This window comes from Salvelinus alpinus, chromosome 26 (assembly GCF_045679555.1).
Source record: "Salvelinus alpinus chromosome 26, SLU_Salpinus.1, whole genome shotgun sequence".
Lineage (NCBI taxonomy): Eukaryota > Metazoa > Chordata > Actinopteri > Salmoniformes > Salmonidae > Salvelinus > Salvelinus alpinus.
Genome location: NC_092111.1, coordinates 2,029,246 through 2,049,646, shown reverse-complemented (window position 1 = coordinate 2,049,646; position 20,401 = coordinate 2,029,246). Strand labels below are relative to the sequence as shown.

Below are 20,401 nucleotides of genomic sequence, written 5' to 3'. Positions count from 1 at the left end.
GCAACAAAACGCACAGCAGCACGTAAACAAGTCTACAAATACTCAAATTAGTTTAAAAGCAGGTGAGCTGGTTCTACTCTTTGCCATTTCTGGTGTTTTGTGGTGAAAAACTGAGCATGTCACACATAACAAGTCAAAACTGTTACCCATAGATGGGCTAGAAATGTTTTAACAATTACAAATATTTTGTGAAGCTTGAATTCAATTGCCCCTCCCTGTTGCACACAAGCTTCCATTCCCCCTGTCACAAGGGGATTTATGGCTAAAAACCTCAACACTGTTACATTAATGACATTTACTATATTCTTTATTTTTCTTGGTGGGAAAACGTTTTTTTTTTATGAAGTTGAACATGTGTTCTTTATGACAATGTTAAAATTAGATGATTTTTATTTACCAAGTTAACACTACACAAAATGTACTCTATTTGTGAACCGACCCCTGTACGACATCTCATTAGTGCCGGTTGCCAGCTCTATAGTTCATCAATGCAGAAACGCATCCACCCAGCCGGCACTCTCTCTGTGTAGCAATTGAGCCTGGGGACAAGGTTATGCCAACTAGAACTTGTGAGCCTTCTCTACAGCATTGTTGTTTTTGATGATTTCCAGCTTTTTATCCATTGTCTTGAACTGCAAGTCATTGGTTTCATTTATCTCAGTGCCATTGGACGAAGACCAGGTAGAGCCCAGAGCCGAGCACTGCCCCCACCATTGGGGCCACGATGGGGACCCAAAACCAGTAGTTATAGCACCTGTAGGGTGAGAGAGAGGTTAGTTAGTGCAGATTAGGGAGGTTTTTCATTGTTATGTTGAGCTCTAGACTGTGCACATAGTATGTATATTATATGTCAAATGTATTTGCACGTAAGACGTGCTGAACCTCCATGTGAGTCCCTTGATCTAATGTTGCATTATCTAAATATGTCTCACTACATCTCACTCCCCAAAGACACTCATGTGTAATCTCTTGTGGACAGACGTACATAAATGTATGTTACTTAATCGAGAGGCTGACATGAGATTTTGGTTCTGGGTTGCCGAGATTACTCACGTGAAGACCTCTACCCCATCCTGCGGTCAGAGTGAGGAGGCGTGGCCCCAGGTCCCGGGCAGGGTTGGTCCCTCCCCCACAGTTTGAAGACATGGACTGGGAGATCCCCATGAGAACCACGGTGGTGAGGGGGGGCACCAGGTCAGCGTGGGCAGGCTTGTTCCGCCGGTCATCCAGGGACAGGAAGCACATCATGATCATACCTGTGTCCACCATCTGAAGGAAACAACAGAAAGGTATGGATTAGCTTTTGTGAACTACAAGTTCAATTACATTTTGAAATAGGTTTTATTTCCTGAGAGGGAACTAACTGCGTGGGGAAGGAATGGTAGATACAACAAGACATAACATAGAAAACTAAAAGCATGTACAGTGTAAAGGATTAGTGATGAAGTTAGACGTGCAGATGTAGGATCTTAATTTGATCACTTCTGTTGCTGAGAATTTTCCTGAACCACAGGAAATGCAGATGAGCGTCATGATTGACATGAATTAACTGAAAACACGCAATAACACACGGTTATATTAACAGTATTGCACTTTTCATTTAGCCTACTTTTGGTCAACGAATAACCTAACTACCAATAAAACAACATGGACTGAACGTTCAAATCGTGTTGCTGCAGGATAATTTTTTTGGTACAATACTGGTCAAATTAAGATCCTACATCTGTAAAATCTCCTCAAACAGAGGTACAATACCCACAATCCTCAAGAACGCATTACTGTATGCACTGATTATTTTCCCTCCTACCTGGTCAAAGAAGCTGCCCCATAAAGAAAGGTATTCGGATGGGTAGGTAGCAAAGATGGGGGCTGTTTCATTTGGGCCGTACACAGTCAGGACGCCACCGCTGTAGTCCATAATAGCATCTGGATAGAGGGACTGAGAGAGGAAAACCAAGAAAGAGAGTTAGAAATATCTATGACAACTGTCATTTCAGCAGTGTATTTATGAGGCTACCGGTAGTTGTCTTGAATTACCACTTACCAGAGACGCCCCTGGCAATGTACATGGCACTCATGACACCCACTGAGAAGGCCATATTGACAGAGGTACTCACCCTTGGCCCCTCGAATCAACTTCACCTGGGCCATCGCCACACAGCCAAACATCTGAGGGAGAGATCGAGGAAGGAGGTACGGAGTAGGGAGAGAGGAGGAAGGGTGGATGAGAAATGGGGAAGAGAGATCAAGGTCAACTTAGTAGTCACCATGCATGCTTGCCAAACGTCTTCAAAAGACACTGATAAAGGAATAACGATGGAAGACAAAAAGACGGAAATTGCAACAAGGTTGGCGAGAACTAAAAGCAGCACGTAGACTTTTTGTTTTAATTGAACCTTTGTTTAACTAGGCAAGTCCCTTGCAATGGAGGAGGAGATAGAAGAGTACGTTCTAGAACATTCCGTTTTAACCCAGGGTTGCTCTGTTCAGTTCCACGTTTCTGGATCTGATTCCAACTCAAGTCTTGACCTTGTCAAAACAAATATTTGAATGGTCAATGGATTCTTGAGGAACAGCTATTCTAGAGCATTTTGAAAATGTTCCTCAATTGTGGTGAGGTAGTTTTTGCTTCCAAGCACATTCAAACACAGAATAAACAAATTCATGAGATTTAAGAATGCATAAAACAGTAACAACCCTTGATCATTGATAACAATACGAAGACATTTTTGGATGAAGTACTCACCATAAGGACGAACATAGCCAAGGTCTCAGCCATTAACTCCCTAAACAGCATATTCCTCACCCTCAGCCTTCCCTTCAGTACCTCCATCCCCATCTGTCCCAAACTGTCCCAACTAAATCAATTCCCCCAATTGTTCTCTATCATATCACCCTCTTAGGTCAACGATTGTCTCCTGTCCTGGTGGTTCTGTGTTAAAGCAAAAATAATTACAACTAACTCTAGACTGGTAATCTGTGGTTAAACCGGCTGAGTATGCCTCCGTATGTCTGCAGAGGCTCTGTTCAGATATCTCAGCTTGTCCATTCAATATGTCCCCTCTATGAACACAATCAGTAGGAGTAGGAGTTAGGCTGGGAGTAGGAGAATCTAGCAAATAAAGTCTGCAACTATGCTAGATAAGTTACTTGCAGTAAGACAATTGACACTACTGTAGCCAAGCACGAGGTCAGAAACAAACTGCATTTTTACATTTTTTATTTCTTAAACCAGTTGCTGCGTCTCTGACCATATCATGGAACAGATTAGGTCAGAGGTGAGCGTTTAGCTAAATGATGATAATCCTCCATCATCAATAAGATGACCATCCTATATTTTCTAAACAGACATACTAGCTTACGAGCTCTCTTGCGTCTCAAGAAATAATTGTATGACATGAAGTACATTTTAAATTTAGAAGCCTTGGACTGTTGTTTAGCAGGCCATTAACACCACACCTACAGAAGTATCTGGCAAAAACATACATCAGATTGTGTGTCTTTTGCAAAGCAAAAATGTGGTAGCAGATGTCATCATGAAGATCACATTAAAGTTAACCCATATTACAGAGTACATGTAGCAATGCTTTTGTTGAAAACTGGTCAACAACCTTCAAAATTACTTCAGTTTGTCCTCAGGCAACAACAAAAAGGTACAAGTTACGCTTGTTTTCTGGAAATACCATTTCATTGTTATAAGAGCCTAGTTCTTTTTAATCTTACTTCATAGAAATGGCAACAACAAAAAATTGTGTGATCTACAAAAAATGCAAATGCTTCTGAGTAGTGTGACCCAAATTGAGGCAAAAGGGTTAGAGGTCCTCATGTGAGTTCTGCGTCCCAAATGAAACCCTATTCCCTAAATAGTGCACTACTTTTGACCAGGGCCCCCGACAGGTCGTTTTTCAACAGATTTAAACAAGCATCATAATTTTATAAAAAACACTAGGTGTAAATATATTACGCCTCTATTGTTCAGTCATAAATTCACATTGCAGAATTTGAAAAGGACTTCACAAAAATAAAATATGCATATTGACAAGTCAGAATTTTCTTATGCTTGATTTAGGTTGAGCTGTTTCTGCAAACTATTCACAAAAGGGTTATTTGACTCTTCAATTTTGTCCATAATATTTTCTACCTAGCTCTCTTAGTGGGTATTGGTCAATTAAGAATCACACTGCCATGCTACACGTTTTACTGTACAGAAATACTCCGTTTTTTTTATTCTAGCCTGAGTGCCAGTCTGTTGTAACATCATGCCAACTCCTTGTCATGCCAAGTCATTTTTGGCTTGGCAATGGAGTTGGCAAGAGCACAAACAGATCTGGGACCAAGCTTAGTTTATCCAGCCTAACTATAGTTAAGAGAGAGACAATAAACAGGCTTCATTAAATCCTTACTGAAAATATAACCCAACCCTAAACATTACTATACCACAATGCCATACAGTGAAATAATGTCTAGAAATGATTTGACATTTATTCTTCTTCCGAGCTTCCAATCGATAGGTTCACCTCCTGCCTCCAAAGAATTTTGAAAACAAGGAAAGATCATCGTGCATTTCCGAAAAGGGGTGTGTGCCACCTGGGGGGAAAAACGTGTTTTAATATACTGTTAAGTCCGTTGCACAACGTTCTGTTGGAGGTTGATAAGGCATTTTATGTATCATCACAATATACAGTTTCCCCCCATATTCAGTGATAAATACATGGCTTCCAACCTTGACCATGTAAGGTTCTCAGTGTCAAGGTATTTTCACATACAATTGTGTCAAATCATAGGTCTATGTAATTGAATATGATCTGCCATTTCATGATACCATTTCTGCATCTGCTAAATGACATATTATGATATGATACAGTAAACGGGGCATCAGTTTGGTGACTAGAAACATAAACCCTACTGGAGGACACTGACCTGGTGGTAAGAGCGGTCCGGCTTGATCCTGTACCCCCTCGCGCCCCCCTATATAAGTCACTGTGGTTTCCTCGTTCCCCTGGCCATCTTGGACTGTGCGCCTCTCCTCAACACTCTAAACAAAACAAATACAAAACAGAACATCCAAGACTGTCATGGAAACTCAATAAGGGTTCTATAACTTTGCATGGTTCTAAACAGTGGATTGAACATGGTGTGCATCCCAAATGGCACCCTATTCCCTATGTAGTGCATTACTTTTGACCAGGGCCTATAGGGACGCAGAAATGGAGTGCCTCCATGTTGACCATCTTGGAAAAAACAGGGAGCACTTTACTGTAGACCAAGATACAACATTCAAAAATAAGTATGCATATTTCTATTGTCTACCATTGCGAGGTGAACTGTATCTCTTACCCCATCAGGCTTCACCACTTTGGTGACAGTGACCGACTGGAAGTAAGAGCGCATCTTTGGCTGAGTGGAAGACCCAGCAGGTGGCGCTAGAATCTGATCGAGCCCTCCAAGGGACACTTGCGAGTCCAGATCTGAGGAGATGGTGTTTGGGAAATTGAACAAAAAACAAGACAGGTAACTGTAGAGAAGGCTGCAGAAGTCGGATATTTTCATCATCTACCTTTGTTACAGCTTCTTTATCAAACTACAGTGTTAAAAAGTTTGCTATTTGCTAATATGATGAGTGTTATACCAGAACCCAACCCTAAAGCACTTTCAAGGAGCAGGACACTAATCTGGACGCTTATAAGAAATCCCGCTATGCCCTCAAACGAACCATCAAACAGGCGTCAATACAGGACTAAGATTGAATCCCAACACACCAGGCTCTGACACTGGTCGGATGTGGCAGGGCTTGCAAACTATTACGGACTACAAAGGTAAACCCAGCCGCGAGCTGCCCAGTGACGCGAGCCTACCAGACAGGCTAAACGCCTTTTATGCTCGCTTCGATGCAAGCAACACTGAAGCATGCATGAGAGCACCAGCTGCTCCGGAGATGACACAATCTCAAACCCACTGCCCTTTTCCTACCTAGACAAAAGGAACATCTATGTGAGAATGCTGTTCATTGACTACAGCTCAGTGTTCCAACACCATAGTGCCCACAAAGCCCATCACTTAGCTAAGGACCCTGGGACTAAACACCTCCCTCTGCAACTGCATCCTGGACTTCCTGACGGGCCGCCACCCGTAAGGATGGGCAACAACACATCTGCCACAGGGGCCTCTCAGGGGTGCGTGCTTAGTCCCCTCCTGTAATCCCTGTTCACCAACGTCTGCTTGATCAAGCATGACTCCAACACCATCATTAAGTTTGCTGACGACAAGGGTGTTAAGGCCTGATCACCGACAACAATGAAACAGCCTTTAGGGAGGAGGTCAGAGATCTGGCAATGTGGTGCCAGGGCAACTACCTCTCCCTCAACGTGAGCAAGACAAAGGAGATGATCATGGACTACAGGAAAAGGAGGGCTGAACACGCCCCCATTCACATCGACGGGGCTGTAGTGAAGCGGGTCGAGAGTTTCAAGTTCCTTGGTGTCCACATCACCAACGAACTATCATGGTCCAAACTAACCAATAAAGTCATGAAGAGGGCACGACAACGCCTTTTCCCCCTCAGGAGACTGAAAAGATTTGGCATGGGTCCCCAGATCCTCAAAAAGTTCTACAGCTGCACCATCGAGAGCATCCTGACCGGTTGCATCACCGCCTGGTATGGCAACTGCTCGACACCCGACCATAAGGCTCTATAGAGGGTAGTGTATACAGCCCAGTACATCACTGGGGTCAAGCTTCCTGGCATCCAGGACCTACAGTTGAAGTCGGAAGTTTACATACTCCTGAGCCAAGTACATTTAAACTCAGTTTTTCACAATTCCTGATATTTAATCCTAGTAACAATTCCCTGTTTTAGGTCAGTTAGGATCACCACTTTATTTTAAGAATGTGAAATGTCAGAATAATAGTAGAGAGAATTATTTATTTCAGCTTTTATTTCTTTCATCACATTCCCAGTGGGTCAGAAGTTTACATACACTCAATTAGAATTTGGTAACATTGCCTTTAAATTGTTTAACTTGGGTCAAACGTTTTGGGTAGCCTTCCACAAGCTTCCCACAAAAAGTTAGGAGGAATAAGCCAAAATTCACCCAAACAGAGCTGGTGTAACTGAGTCAGGTTTTGTAGGCCTCCTTGCGCGCACACGCTTTTTCAGTTCTGCCCACAAATGTTCAATGGGATTGAGGTCAGGGCTTTGTGATGGCCACTCCAATACCTTGACTTTGTTGTCCTTAAGCCATTTTGCCACAACTTTGGAAGTATGCTTGGGGTCATTGTCCATTTGCGACCAAGCTTTAACTCCTGACTGATGTCTTGAGATGTTGCTTCAATATATCCACATAATTTCCCCTCATGATGCAATCTATTTTGTGAAGTGCACCAGTCCCTCCTGCAGCAAAGCACCCACACAACATGATGCTGCCCCCCCCCCCCCCCCCCCGTGCTTCATGATTGGGATGGTGTTCTTCGGCTTGCAAGCCTCCCCCTTCTTCCTCCAAACATAAAGATGGTCATTATGGCCAAACAGTTCAATTTTTGTTTCATCAGACCAGAGGACATTTCTCCAAAAAGTACAATCCTTGTCCCCATGTGCAGTTGCAAACCGTAGTCTGGCTTTTTTATGGCGGTTTTGGAGCAGTGGCTTCTTCCTTGCTGAGCGGCCTTTCAGGTTATGTTGATATAGCACTCGTTTTACAGTGGATATACAGTGGGGAGAACAAGTATTTGATACACTGCCGATTTTGCAGGTTTTCCTACTTACAAAGCATGTGAAGGTCTGTAATTTTTATCATAGGTACACTTCAACTGTGAGAGACGGAATCTAAAACAAAAATCCAGAAAATCATATTGTATGATTTTTAAGTAATTCATTTGCATTTTATTGCATGACATAAGTATTTGATACTTCAGAAAAGCAGAACTTAATATTTGGTACAGAAACCTTTGTTTGCAATTACAGAGATCATACGTTTCCTGTAGTTCTTGACCAGGTTTGCACACACTGCTACAGGGTTTTGGGCCACTCCTCCATACAGACCTTCTCCAGATCCTTCAGGTTTCGGGGCTGTCGCTGGGCAATACGGACTTTCAGCTCCCTCCAAAGATTTTCTATTGGGTTCAGGTCTGGAGACTGGCTAGGCCACTCCAGGACCTTGAGATGCTTCTTACGGAGCCACTCCTTAGTTGCCCTGGCTGTGTGTTTCGGGTCGTTGTCATGCTGGAAGACCCAGCCACGACCCATCTTCAATGCTCTTACTGAGGGAAGGAGGTTGTTGGCCAAGATCTCGCGATACATGGCCCCATCCATCCTCCCCTCAATACGGTGCAGTTGTCCTGTCCCCTTTGCAGAAAAGCATCCCCAAAGAATGATGTTTCCACCTCCATGCTTCACGGTTGGGATGCTGTTCTTGGGGTTGTACTCATCCTTCTTCTTCCTCCAAACACGGCGAGTGGAGTTTAGACCAAAAAGCTCTATTTTTGTCTCATCAGACCACATGACCTTCTCCCATTCCTCCTCTGGATGATCCAGATGGTCATTGGCAAACTTCAGACGGGCCTGGACATGCGCTGGCTTGAGCAGGGGGACCTTGCGTGCGCTGCAGGATTTTAATCCATGACGGCGTAGTGTGTTACTAATGGTTTTCTTTGAGACTGTGGTCCCAGCTCTCTTCAGGTCATTGACCAGGTCCTGCCGTGTAGTTCTGGGCTGATCCCTCACCTTCCTCATGATCATTCCGATGATGTTCCGGAGTTCCAAATTAAGCAGCAGCAGCTGAAAAGATGAGCTCCTACAAATATTGAAATTTAAATGTTTTTTTAGAGTAAAGTACATCGAAAAAAATCAAAAGAAAACTGCAAACTGAATAGGAGACCAAACAAGCAGCAAACAAAGAAGAAAGGCTTTTGAAAAAGTAAAAATTTTTCATAAAATTATACCGTTTTCTTAGCTAGCTAAGTTGTTTACCTGTTGCTAGGCAGTTGCTAGGGACATTCCTGGAAGAAGCTAGCTAGCTAACAAGGAGTGTCTAGTTGGCAGAAGAGAAGAAGGGACAAAGAAGGGACAAAGTGGGACAAAATAAGGACAGAAGAAAAGGGAAAGGGGACATTAAGGTGAAGCAGTCCTCTAAAGACACAAAAGACAATAATACAAGAAACAACACTTCTATTGCCTCTCCCTCTACGATACGCACTTCCGGGTTGGAGCGAGTAGTTGCATTCCGCTTTGCTCCACAGGTAGTATTACATTTCATTTCATTAAAGTACAACAGTTTGATTTGTTTGATCTTAGCTGGCTACATAGCCGTCTTTGTATCCAAGATAATTGTGTAGTCTAGAGTAATTGTCGAGGTTACCTAGCCAGTTAGAGGTTACCTAGCCAGCTACACTTTCAAACAAAGTCAACAACGCAGCCACTGCTAGCTAGCCTATTTCACCAGCCAGCAGTACTATATCATTTTAGTCAATAAGATTTTTTGCAACGTAAGCTTAACTTTCTGAACATTCGAGACGTGTAGTCCACTTGTCATTCCAATCTCCTTTGCATTAGCGTAGCCTCTTCTGTAGCCTGTCAACTATGTGTCTGTCTATCCCTGTTCTCTCCTCTCTGCACAGACCATACAAACGCTTCACACCGCGTGGCCGCTGCTACTCTAACCTGGTGGTCCCAGCGCGCACGACCCACGTGGAGTTCCAGGTCTCAGGCAGCCTCTGGAACTGCCGATCTGCGGCCAACAAGGCAGAGTTCATCTCAGCCTATGCTTCCCTCCAGTCCCTCGACTTCTTGGCACTGACGGAAACATGGATTACCACTGATAACACTGCTACTCCTACTGCTCTCTCCTCGTCTGCCCACGTGTTCTCACACACCCCGAGAGCTTCTGGTCAGCGGGGTGGTGGCACTGGGATCCTCATCTCTCCCAAGTGGACATTCTCTCTTTCTCCCCTGACCCATCTGTCTATCGCCTCCTTTGAATTCCATGCTGTCACAGTTACCAGCCCTTTCAAGCTTAACATCCTTATCATTTATCGCCCTCCAGGTTCCCTTGGAGAGTTCATCAATGAGCTTGACGCCCTGATAAGTTCCTTTCCTGAGGATGGCTCACCTCTCACAGTTCTGGGTGACTTTAACCTCCCCACGTCTACCTTTGACTCATTCCTCTCTGCCTCCTTCTTTCCACTCCTCTCCTCTTTTGAACTCACCCTCTCACCTTCCCCCCCTACTCACAAGGCAGGCAATACGCTCGACCTCATCTTTACTAGATGCTGTTCTTCCACTAATCTCATTGCAACTCCCCTCCAAGTCTCCGACCACTACCTTGTATCCTTTTCCCTCTCGCTCTCATCCAACACTTCCCACACTGCCCCTACTCGGATGGTATCGCGCCGTCCCAACCTTCGCTCTCTCTCCCCCGCTACTCTCTCCTCTTCCATCCTATCATCTCTTCCCTCTGCTCAAACCTTCTCCAACCTATCTCCTGATTCTGCCTCCTCAACCCTCCTCTCCTCCCTTTCTGCATCCTTTGACTCTCTATGTCCCCTATCCTCCAGGCCGGCTCGGTCCTCCCCTCCTGCTCCGTGGCTCGACGACTCATTGCGAGCTCACAGAACAGGGCTCCGGGCAGCCGAGCGGAAATGGAGGAAAACTCGCCTCCCTGCGGACCTGGCATCCTTTCACTCCCTCCTCTCTACATTCTCCTCTTCTGTCTCTGCTGCTAAAGCCAATTTCTACCACTCTAAATTCCAAGCATCTGCCTCTAACCCTAGGAAGCTCTTTGCCACCTTCTCCTCCCTCCTGAATCCTCCTCCCCCTCCTCCTCCCTCTCTGCTGATGACTTCGTCAACCATTTTGAAAAGAAGGTCGACGACATCCGATCCTCGTTTGCTAAGTCAAACGACACCGCTGGTTCTGCTCACACTGCCCTACCCTGTGCTTTGACCTCTTTCTCCCCTCTCTCTCCAGATGAAATCTCGCGTCTTGTGACGGCCGGCCGCCCAACAACCTGCCCGCTTGACCCTATCCCCTCCTCTCTTCTCCAGACCATTTCCGGAGACCTTCTCCCTTACCTCACCTCGCTCATCAACTCATCCTTGACCGCTGGTTACGTCCCTTCCGTCTTCAAGAGAGCGAGAGTTGCACCCCTTCTGAAAAAACCTACACTCGATCCCTCCGATGTCAACAACTACAGACCAGTATCCCTTCTTTCTTTTCTCTCCAAAACTCTTGAACGTGCCGTCCTTGGCCAGCTCTCCTGCTATCTCTCTCAGAATGACCTTCTTGATCCAAATCAGTCAGGTTTCAAGACTAGTCATTCAACTGAGACTGCTCTTCTCTGTGTCACGGAGGCGCTCCGCACTGCTAAAGCTAACTCTCTCTCCTCTGCTCTCATCCTTCTAGACCTATCGGCTGCCTTTGATACTGTGAACCATCAGATCCTCCTCTCCACCCTCTCCGAGCTGGGCATCTCCGGCGCGGCCCACGCTTGGATTGCGTCCTACCTGACAGGTCGCTCCTACCAGGTGGCGTGGCGAGAATCTGTCTCCGCACCACGTGCTCTCACCACTGGTGTCCCCCAGGGCTCTGTTCTAGGCCCTCTCCTATTCTCGCTATACACCAAGTCACTTGGCTCTGTCATATCCTCACATGGTCTCTCCTATCATTGCTATGCAGACGACACACAATTAATCTTCTCCTTTCCCCCCTCTGATAACCAGGTGGTGAATCGCATCTCTGCATGTCTGGCAGACATATCAGTGTGGATGACGGATCACCACCTCAAGCTGAACCTCGGCAAGACGGAGCTGCTCTTCCTCCCGGGGAAGGACTGCCCGTTCCATGATCTCGCCATCACGGTTGACAACTCCATTGTGTCCTCCTCCCAGAGTGCTAAGAACCTTGGCGTGATCCTGGACAACACCCTGTCGTTCTCAACTAACATCAAGGCGGTGACCCGTTCCTGTAGGTTCATGCTCTACAACATTCGCAGAGTACGACCCTGCCTCACGCAGGAAGCGGCGCAGGTCCTAATCCAGGCACTTGTCATCTCCCGTCTGGATTACTGCAACTCGCTGTTGGCTGGGCTCCCTGCCTGTGCCATTAAACCCCTACAACTCATCCAGAACGCCGCAGCCCGTCTGGTGTTCAACTTTCCCAAGTTCTCTCACGTCACCCCGCTCCTCCGCTCTCTCCACTGGCTTCCAGTTGAAGCTCGCATCCGCTACAAGACCATGGTGCTTGCCTACGGAGCTGTGAGGGGAACGGCACCTCCGTACCTTCAGGCTCTGATCAGGCCCTACACCCAAACAAGGGCACTGCGTTCATCCACCTCTGGCCTGCTCGCCTCCCTACCTCTGAGGAAGTACAGTTCCCGCTCAGCCCAGTCAAAACTGTTCGCTGCTCTGGCACCCCAATGGTGGAACAAACTCCCTCACGACGCCAGGTCAGCGGAGTCAATCACCACCTTCCGGAGACACCTGAAACCCCACCTCTTTAAGGAATACCTAGGATAGGATAAAGTAATCCTTCTAACCCCCCCCCCTTAAAAGAGTTAGATGCACTATTGTAAAGTGGTTGTTCCACTGGATATCATAAGGTGAATGCACCAATTTGTAAGTCGCTCTGGATAAGAGCGTCTGCTAAATGACTTAAATGTAAATGTAAATGTAAATCATTGATGCCCCACGAGGTGAGATCTTGCATGGAGCCCCAGACCGAGGGTGATTGACCGTCATCTTGAACTTCTTCCATTTTCTAATAATTGCGCCAACAGTTGTTGCCTTCTCACCAAGCTGCTTGCCTATTGTCCTGTAGCCCATCCCAGCCTTGTGCAGGTCTACAATTTTATCCCTGATGACCTTACACAGCTCTCTGGTCTTGGCCAGTGTGGAGAGGTTGGAGTCTGTTTGATTGAGTGTGTGGACAGGTGTCTTTTATACAGGTAACGAGTTCAAACAGGTGCAGTTAATACAGGTAATGAGTGGAGGACAGGAGGGCTTCTTAAAGAAAAACTAACAGGTCTGTGAGAGCCGGAATTCTTACTGGTTGGTAGGTGATCAAATACTTATGTCATGCAATAAAATGCAAATGAATTACTTAAAAATCATACAATGTGATTTTCTGGATTTTTGTTTTAGATTCCGTCTCTCACAGTTGAAGTGTACCTATGATAAAAATTACAGACCTCTACATGCTTTGTAAGTAGGAAAACCTGCAAAATCGGCAGTGTTTCAAATACTTATTCTCCCCACTGTAGATACTTTTGTACCTGTTTCCTCCAGCATCTTCACAAGGTCCTTTGCTGTTGTTCTGGGATTGATTTGCACTTTTCTCACCAAAGTACGTTCATCTCTAGGAGACAGAAAGTGTCTCCTTCCTGAGCAGTATGCTGTCTGCGTGGTCCCATGGTGTTTATACTTGCGTACTATTGTTTGTACAGATGAACGTGGTACCTTCAGACATTTGGAAATTGCTCCCAGGATGAACCAGACTTGTGGAGGTCTACAATTTTTTTTTCTGAGGTCTTGGCTGATTTCTTTTGATTTCCCGATGATGTCAAGTAAAGAGGCACTGAGTTTGAAGGTAGGCCTTGAAGTACACCTCCAATTGACTCAAATTATGTCAATTAGCCTATCAGAAGCTTCTAAAGACATGACATAATCTGGAATTCCAAGTTGTTTAAAGGCACAGTCATCTTCTGTATGTAAAGTCTATGTAAACTTCTGACGCACTGGAATTGTGATAGAGTGAATTATAAGTGAAATAATCTGTCTGTCTACAATTGTTGGAAAATGACTTGTGTCATGCACAAAGTAGATGTCCTAACCGACTTGCCAAAACTATAGTTTGTTAACAAGAAATTTGTGGAGTGGTTGAAAAATGAGTTTTAATGACTCCAAACTAAGTTTATGTAAACTTCCGACTTCAACTGTATATACTAGGTGGTGTCAGAGGAAGGTCCAAAAATGTCTCAAAGACTCCAGTCACCCAAGTCATAGACTATTTTCTCTGCTGCCGCACAGCAAGCGGTACCAGAACGCCAAGTCTTGGTCCAAAAGGCTCCTTAACAGCTTCTACCCCGAAGCCGTAAGACTGCTGAACAATTAATCAAATGGACACCCGGACTATTTGCATTGACACCCACCCCTTTTGTTTTTACACTGCTGCTACTCGCAGTTCATTATCTATGCATAGTTACTTTACCCCTACCTACACGTACAAATTGCATCGACTAACCTGTAGCCTCGCACATTGACTCGGTATCGGTACCCCCTGTATATAGCCTCATTATTGGTATTTTACTGTGTTACTTTAGTTTATTTATTTATTTTCTTAACTGCATTGTTGGTTAAGGGCTTGTAAATAAGCATTTTTTATTTTAATTTCACCTTTATTTAACCAGATAGGCTAGTTGAGAACAAGTTCTCATTTGCAACTGCGACCTGGCCAAGATAAAGCATCCCAATTCGACACATACAACAGAGTTACACATGGAATAAACAAAACATACAGTCAATAATACAGTAGAAAAATAAGTCTATATACAATGTGAGCAAATAAGCTGAGATAAGGGAGGTAAAGGCAAAAAAAAGGCCATGTTGGCGAGGTAAATACAATATAGCAAGTAAAACACTGGAATGGTAGATTTTCAGTGGAAGAATGTGCAAAGTAGAAATATAAATAATGGGATGCAAAGGAGCAAAATAAATAAATAAATACAGTAGGGGAAGAGGTAGTTGTTTGGGCTAAATTATAGATGGGCTATGTACAGGTGCAGTGATCTGTGAGCTGCTCTGACAGCTGGTCCTTAAAGCTAGTGAGGGAGATAAGTGTTTCCAGCTTCAGATATTTTTGCAGTTCGTTCCAGTCATTGACAGCAGAGAACTGGAAGGAAAGACGACCAAAGGAGGAATTGGCTTTGGGGGTGACCAGTGAGATATACCTGCTGGAGTGCGTGCTACGAGTGGGTGCTGCTATGGTGACCAGTGAGCCGAGATAAGGCGGGGCTTTAACTAGCAGAGACCTGTAGATGACCTGGAGCCAGTGGGTTTGGCGACGAGTATGAAGCGAGGGCCAACCAACGAGAGCGTACAGGTCGCAATGGTGGATAGTGTATGGGGCTTTGGTGACAAAACGGGTGGCACTGTGATAGACTGCATCCAATTTGTTGAGTAGAGTGTTGGAGGCAATTTTATAGATGACATCACCGAAGTCGAGGATCGGTAGGATGGTCAGTTTTATGAGGGTATGTTTGGCAGCATGAGTGAAGGATGCTTTGTTGCGATATAGGAAGCCGATTCTAGATTTAATTTTGGATTGGAGATGCTTAATGCGAGTCTACGCCTAGGTATTTGTAGTTGTCCACGTATTCTAAGTCAGAGCCATCCAGAATAGTGATGCTGGACGGGCGAGCAGGTGCGGGCAGTGATCGGTTGAATAGCATGCATTTCGTTTTACTTGCGTTTAAGAGCAGTTGGAGGCCACGGAAGGAGAGTTGTAATGGCATTGAAGCTCGTCTGGAGGTTAGTTAACACAGTGTCCAAAGAGGGGCCAGAAGTATACAGAATGGTGTCGTCTGCGTAGAGGTGTATCAGAGAATCACCAGCAGCAAGAGCAACATCATTGATGTATACAGAGAAGAGAGTCGGTAAGGTCAACCTGTTGTATTCGCCACACGTGACAAATAAAATTTGATTTTACAGGATCTTGCGTCTAAATCCAAATAACTTGGCCGTTTGACAATAACATGCCCATACCTCTGTCTGCTTGTGGCTCCTGCTTTTGACCCCTTTGTAGCCTTCCTCTCCAAATATCATTGAACTGGAGAAAATAAAAAGGACACGATTAATGAAGAGAATAAACTGTACACAAAAAGTAACCACCTGTAGGATGTGTAGCTCATAAGATTATTATTCAGAATGTACTATATTGTAATTTGAGAATGATGACTGGGATAGATCTCTCCTATACCTTAGAAAAGGGTGTGTTGGGGAAACATGGGCCACCAGATGGAGGGTTCTTATCGACCCTGGGCTCTCCTGATGGTCCTGATGGTAGCCCAGTCGACCCGCATGGGCAGTCATTGGGGCCTTTCAACATGAAGTCCCTCAAGGAGTTTCCACTACTGGATCCTCCCCCACCTTTCTCTGACCTGTCCTGGGAAAGGGGCGCCTCAATACTGGGAACACCTGGAATGAGGGAAAGATCACAGAGATTGATAGTGTTTAGATTATATTAAAAAGTAATTGGCGTAATAGTGTTATTAGACCAGTCTATTACAGAGATGATGCTCAGTTGGTTATGGCAATTGGCAAACATTAGTGAACACATATTTCTTAGTTAAATAACTAAACCAGAAGTAACTACATGGCTCATCTATAACCATATATTTTTTAACCAGGGAATTTCATTCACACTACACAATCAGCATCCCCCTGTCAATATCAACTTGTTAGAGGTATGTCTGAGGGTTGTCTTGGTTTTGTGTCATACCAACTCCTTGTCATGACAAAAAAAATATTGAGACCAGGCCAAGGATGACTGCTCCTACCAAACTGACCATCGTATCGCCCTAGCTGTGATAAGATTTCCATCTCTCTGAAGAACTGGCCAAACATCTCAGGCTCCTGGATCCTCACTCCGTTTGGGCCCATGCTGAACCCAAACCTCCACTGATTATCAAACAGGTCCTGCTGGCCACCACCACCCTGGGAACCATCAAAGTAGAGTCCATCCTCCTCTTCGTCATCATCATCGTCATGGGTCATGCCATCGAAGAAGGGGTCCCTGAGCAAGATTAGGAAAAGTGAGCCAGGAGAAACTTTAAAGACATGTCACTGCATCTAAGCAGCAGTGCTTGTACAAGAAAGTACCATTTAACCTACACTTTAGCCCCACCTCCTGGTCTCTGGAGCAAATGACACGTTTCAAGTTATGTCAAATCCAATACTTCTTTCGTGGTAGAAGACAAGCAATTGAAATACGTAACACTAAATACCTAGCCAAACATATAGCTAGTCAGCTATACTAGTTACAGCGGTGGTTTAATTGGCTTCAAGACACTAATTATGAAGCAAGTTATGCAACGCCATTTATGCTATCTAGTTAGCTAGTAAACCAGCCTGAAGCTAGCTGGCTTTAGGGATCTCACCTTCGGCCCTCACCACGATCATGGCCTCCTCCAGGTACCCAAAAAAATCCACGAAATAGATCAAATAAGCTCATTTGAATCAAACGTTTGATGTAAATTTAGCTACTTCATGCTGAACTACAGTCGAAGGACGATGTCAACACTGCCGTAAAGTCATAGACTTTCCTGAAGAATGACGCAATCGACGGTTTTGGAACACACCGACCAGTTTACCGTAGGGCAATAGTAATGGCGTATTTTTGTAGGCACTAACTCCATGGTTCGCTTGGACAAAGCCTATTGGGGAATATAAGGGCTTTTTGGGATAAACGCCGAAAATAATGTGGTAAACACAGGTTTAGGATATTTTTATACGTTCTGTTCTGCGACAATCTCCATTAGCAAACGTCACTTAGTTATGCAATAAAATAAAAAAAAGCACAACGGCTTCATAATGGTCATGTTAACCGACTTCTATTATTATCTCAAACCTTATTTTCGGCGTTTATTCCAAAACCATATTCTTTCCCCATTCATCATTTTTTCGCATAGGGATGTTGAACGAACCAAAGATAACTAATTCCCGGGTTTTAGGACTACAATCTGGCGACATATCTTTTGTTGTACCTAGATCTCCACTTCAAGAGGACCAGCGGCAGCACTGATGTGCGTGATTAGTAGTCCCCTCAAAATAATTGTGTAGCAAGTTAATTTCTTTCAGGTCAAAACTGTAATGAAACAGTCTCGAACCCTCGACCTTCTAGCCCGAAGTCTGGCGCGCTATCGACTGTGCCGCAAAAGCATGCTCGAACGGCAGTGTCGATTTCCGCGCTTATAAACCCAGGGTCGTTACAATACAATAGATTTATTTAACAAATCAGATGTGCTTTGAATTTTAAGTGCAACAGGCTAGTCTGTGAAGGAAATATCGATACACGAATTTGACTCAATGAAATTACTTGACATGTTACCTTCTAGCTCACCAAAATGCTATTTTTTCTGGAAGAAAAAGACAAGGATGCACCATGCAGAGTTCTACAGAGAAACAATCACTGAGTTGAGTTTTATTTGATACTGCTGGTCGTCCAAACCAACTGTGTAAGAACACAGCCCTGCCCACCCCACCCCCACTTTCTTGGATGACTACAGAGCAGTGATGTCCAAACCTGTTAATGTAAGACTGTCCTTGAGGGTTCCCTTCAATCCAGGTCTTTTGAATGAGGTACTGTATTCAACCAAATGATATCAATATTGTTTTATATAGAAATTAGATAAAGGGAAACTTGCAGAATGACTGCCCCAACCAAGACCAAGACTGGGCACCACTGTGTTTAGCTGACTAAGTTGAAGAAAAAAGACTGCTGTATTTACAAGCCACATGATAGAAAAATAAAGTTTCTTAAAAAAAAGACATTCACATCCAAAATGATGAAAATGTATTTTTCCTGTTATATTTACTTAATAATTATATATTTTTTACAAAACAAAATAAACCATGAAACAAAAAAGGTAACAAGTGAGGATCTGAGAAAGGGAAGGGGGGAAGCCATTGAACAAACAAGGACTACAGTACTTGTTTTTTTTTATATATGTACAAGACAAGTTAAGCCATTTAAATATATTTTTTTAACGCACAGTACAAAAAGAAAATCAGACAAAAACATAGTACAATTTTGTCCATTAGTAATCATTGCTGCAGCTTTCCTAATATATTGGGGGGGGGGGATTAGAAAAATAACAACTTCAACACATAGGTAGGTAAGGGTGTGCCCCTGGCCTCTAGTACGACTCTTGCAGAATAAGCAACAATCTACAAATGTTACATTTTTAATCAGGGGTAAAGCTATTTTACAACATAGGAAACATGGGAAATCATTTTACATGGTATGAGTGTGTAACTCACTGCGTTTGGGAGTAACGAGAGGACCGGTACACACCCCAGGCCCACCAGTGTACACACAAAAACACTCCGCACATGTGCATACACACATATACATAATGGTAAAAAATACACTTCACAATTCCTCTGCCAATTTAGAAAATCCATTCTTAAAACTAAAATGTTGGACAAACTCAATGGGAAACAAAGGAAAAAGTTAATCTGTTTGGGTTTATGGTGGGAAAGTTACATTTCGCCCAAGTATAAGGGGGAGAGGGTGAGAATAGAAAACCAGCCTGTCTCCCGCCTTCAACATCTTTGTTCCTCCCATCAGTAAAAAAAACAAAAAACATTTATATTAGAAAACAGCTCAATGTTACATACAACAGAGCGAAAGGGAGGGGGGTTGGACATTATACAAATTCCAGACACTCAATACTCTGCTCTTAATGGTCTGTTACTATAATCATTTAACTCCATCCCGCTCTTACAAGACTGCCTCTCAGCTCAGCGACACCCATGACAGGGGTGAGTACTGCCGGTGTGCTGAACAAAAAGAGTGGGGAGGGGATCTCTAAGAGAGTGGGGGTTACATGGAGACCGTTTGTGGGGAAGGATACCCCCTTTTCTGTCAGACTTTGGGACACATGGGGCCAGGTGTTAGTTGGCCCCCCAGTTGTAGCTGTTGTATGCAGACTTGTTGATCTGGGTTTTCTGTTGAAGTGAAGCATTCTGGCTGCGCTGTCCAGTGCCACTCTGTTAGGAGAGAAAATAGGAAAAGATCATAGGCAAGGTATCCAGTGCTAGCTATTTCTCTCCAAGATACAGTGTGACACATGCACCGTCACAACACACACATGCGCCGTGAAACACACACCGTACCTGTCCGTCCTGCTGCAGATGGTGGTGCAGGATCTGAGAGAGGGGCTGCTGGTGCGGTGCCAGGATGTGCATGAAGGGGGCCGGAGCGTAACCAGCCACGGCTGGGGGGTTGATGGGACCACCACTGCCCAGGGCCGAGGGCAGGCTGAAGGAAGTTGCCGGTGTGGTTGCATGGAAACCCTGCTGCTTCTCAAAAGACTGCTGCTGGAGGGATAAACACAACAACGTTGGTTGCCCTGTCTTTACTAGTGTGGGGTTTTTACATTTGTTTGCGTACAAACATCCTTTTATACAGACACTGGTTGTAATAAACTTTCCGTATGTCTCAGAACAGATACATTTATTCCAGTGTTTGTACCACTGTAGCATCATTCTCACCTGCTGTGTCTTTGTGTAAACAGACCCTGAAATGTCTGGGACCCCCGTGTTGCTTGACGTGACCGAGACTCCTGCAGAGGAAACAAAGGGGTTCGGACATATTTACTTAACCATGTCTACAGGTCACAACCCCTGCAGG

General features: G+C 44.4%; 2 protein-coding genes and 1 pseudogene across 16 annotated transcripts in view; all 3 read right to left on the bottom strand.

The window, feature by feature from the left end:
- Positions 1-375: 375 nt before the first annotated feature.
- Positions 376-3,027, bottom strand: LOC139554434 (aquaporin-10-like; annotated as a pseudogene).
- Positions 3,028-3,203: 176 nt separating this feature from the next.
- hax1 (HCLS1 associated protein X-1) lies at positions 3,204-18,211 on the bottom strand. 5 transcript variants are annotated; one of them, XM_071367218.1, is made up of 7 exons: positions 18,095-18,211; positions 16,545-16,780; positions 15,965-16,182; positions 15,751-15,814; positions 5,338-5,468; positions 4,921-5,035; positions 3,204-4,587 (listed from the first exon to the last, which is right to left on the bottom strand). In XM_071367218.1, exons 2-7 carry the CDS (start codon positions 16,759-16,761, stop codon positions 4,514-4,516), a joined length of 819 nt encoding a protein of 272 aa, XP_071223319.1. In that variant the 5' UTR covers positions 16,762-16,780; positions 18,095-18,211; the 3' UTR covers positions 3,204-4,513. The 5 variants fall into 5 exon arrangements, with proteins under 5 accessions (XP_071223319.1, XP_071223321.1, XP_071223320.1 ...); XM_071367220.1 differs by having other exon boundaries at positions 16,554-16,780; XM_071367219.1 differs by lacking the exon at positions 18,095-18,211 and adding an exon at positions 17,751-17,911.
- LOC139554432 (ubiquitin-associated protein 2-like) overlaps positions 18,152-20,401 on the bottom strand; it is a 74,928-nt gene continuing 72,678 nt past the window's right edge. For 9 of the 11 annotated variants that reach the window (XM_071367207.1, XM_071367211.1, XM_071367203.1 and 6 more), the window contains 3 exons: positions 20,263-20,333; positions 19,885-20,088; positions 18,152-19,758 (listed from right to left, as the gene is read on the bottom strand). In XM_071367207.1, coding sequence (XP_071223308.1) covers positions 19,663-19,758; positions 19,885-20,088; positions 20,263-20,333 — 371 coding nt within the window. In that variant the 3' untranslated portion in view covers positions 18,152-19,662. The remainder of the gene's footprint in view (positions 19,759-19,884; positions 20,089-20,262; positions 20,334-20,401) is intronic. The other 2 variants (XM_071367205.1, XM_071367210.1) reach the window with 1 other exon arrangement.

Bases quoted from the DNA above. Each gene is read 5' to 3' on its own strand.
- hax1 (XM_071367215.1), bottom strand. From the start codon at position 17,218: ATGAGCTTATTTGATCTATTTCGTGGATTTTTTTGGGTACCTGGAGGA. The intron at 16,781-17,144 runs GTGAGATCCCTA...AATCTTGCTCAG, and splicing joins GATCGTGGTGAGGGCCGAAG to GGACCCCTTCTTCGATGGCA. The intron at 4,588-4,920 runs GTCAGTGTCCTC...TTTTCCCCCCAG, and splicing joins CGGACCGCTCTTACCACCAG to GTGGCACACACCCCTTTTCG.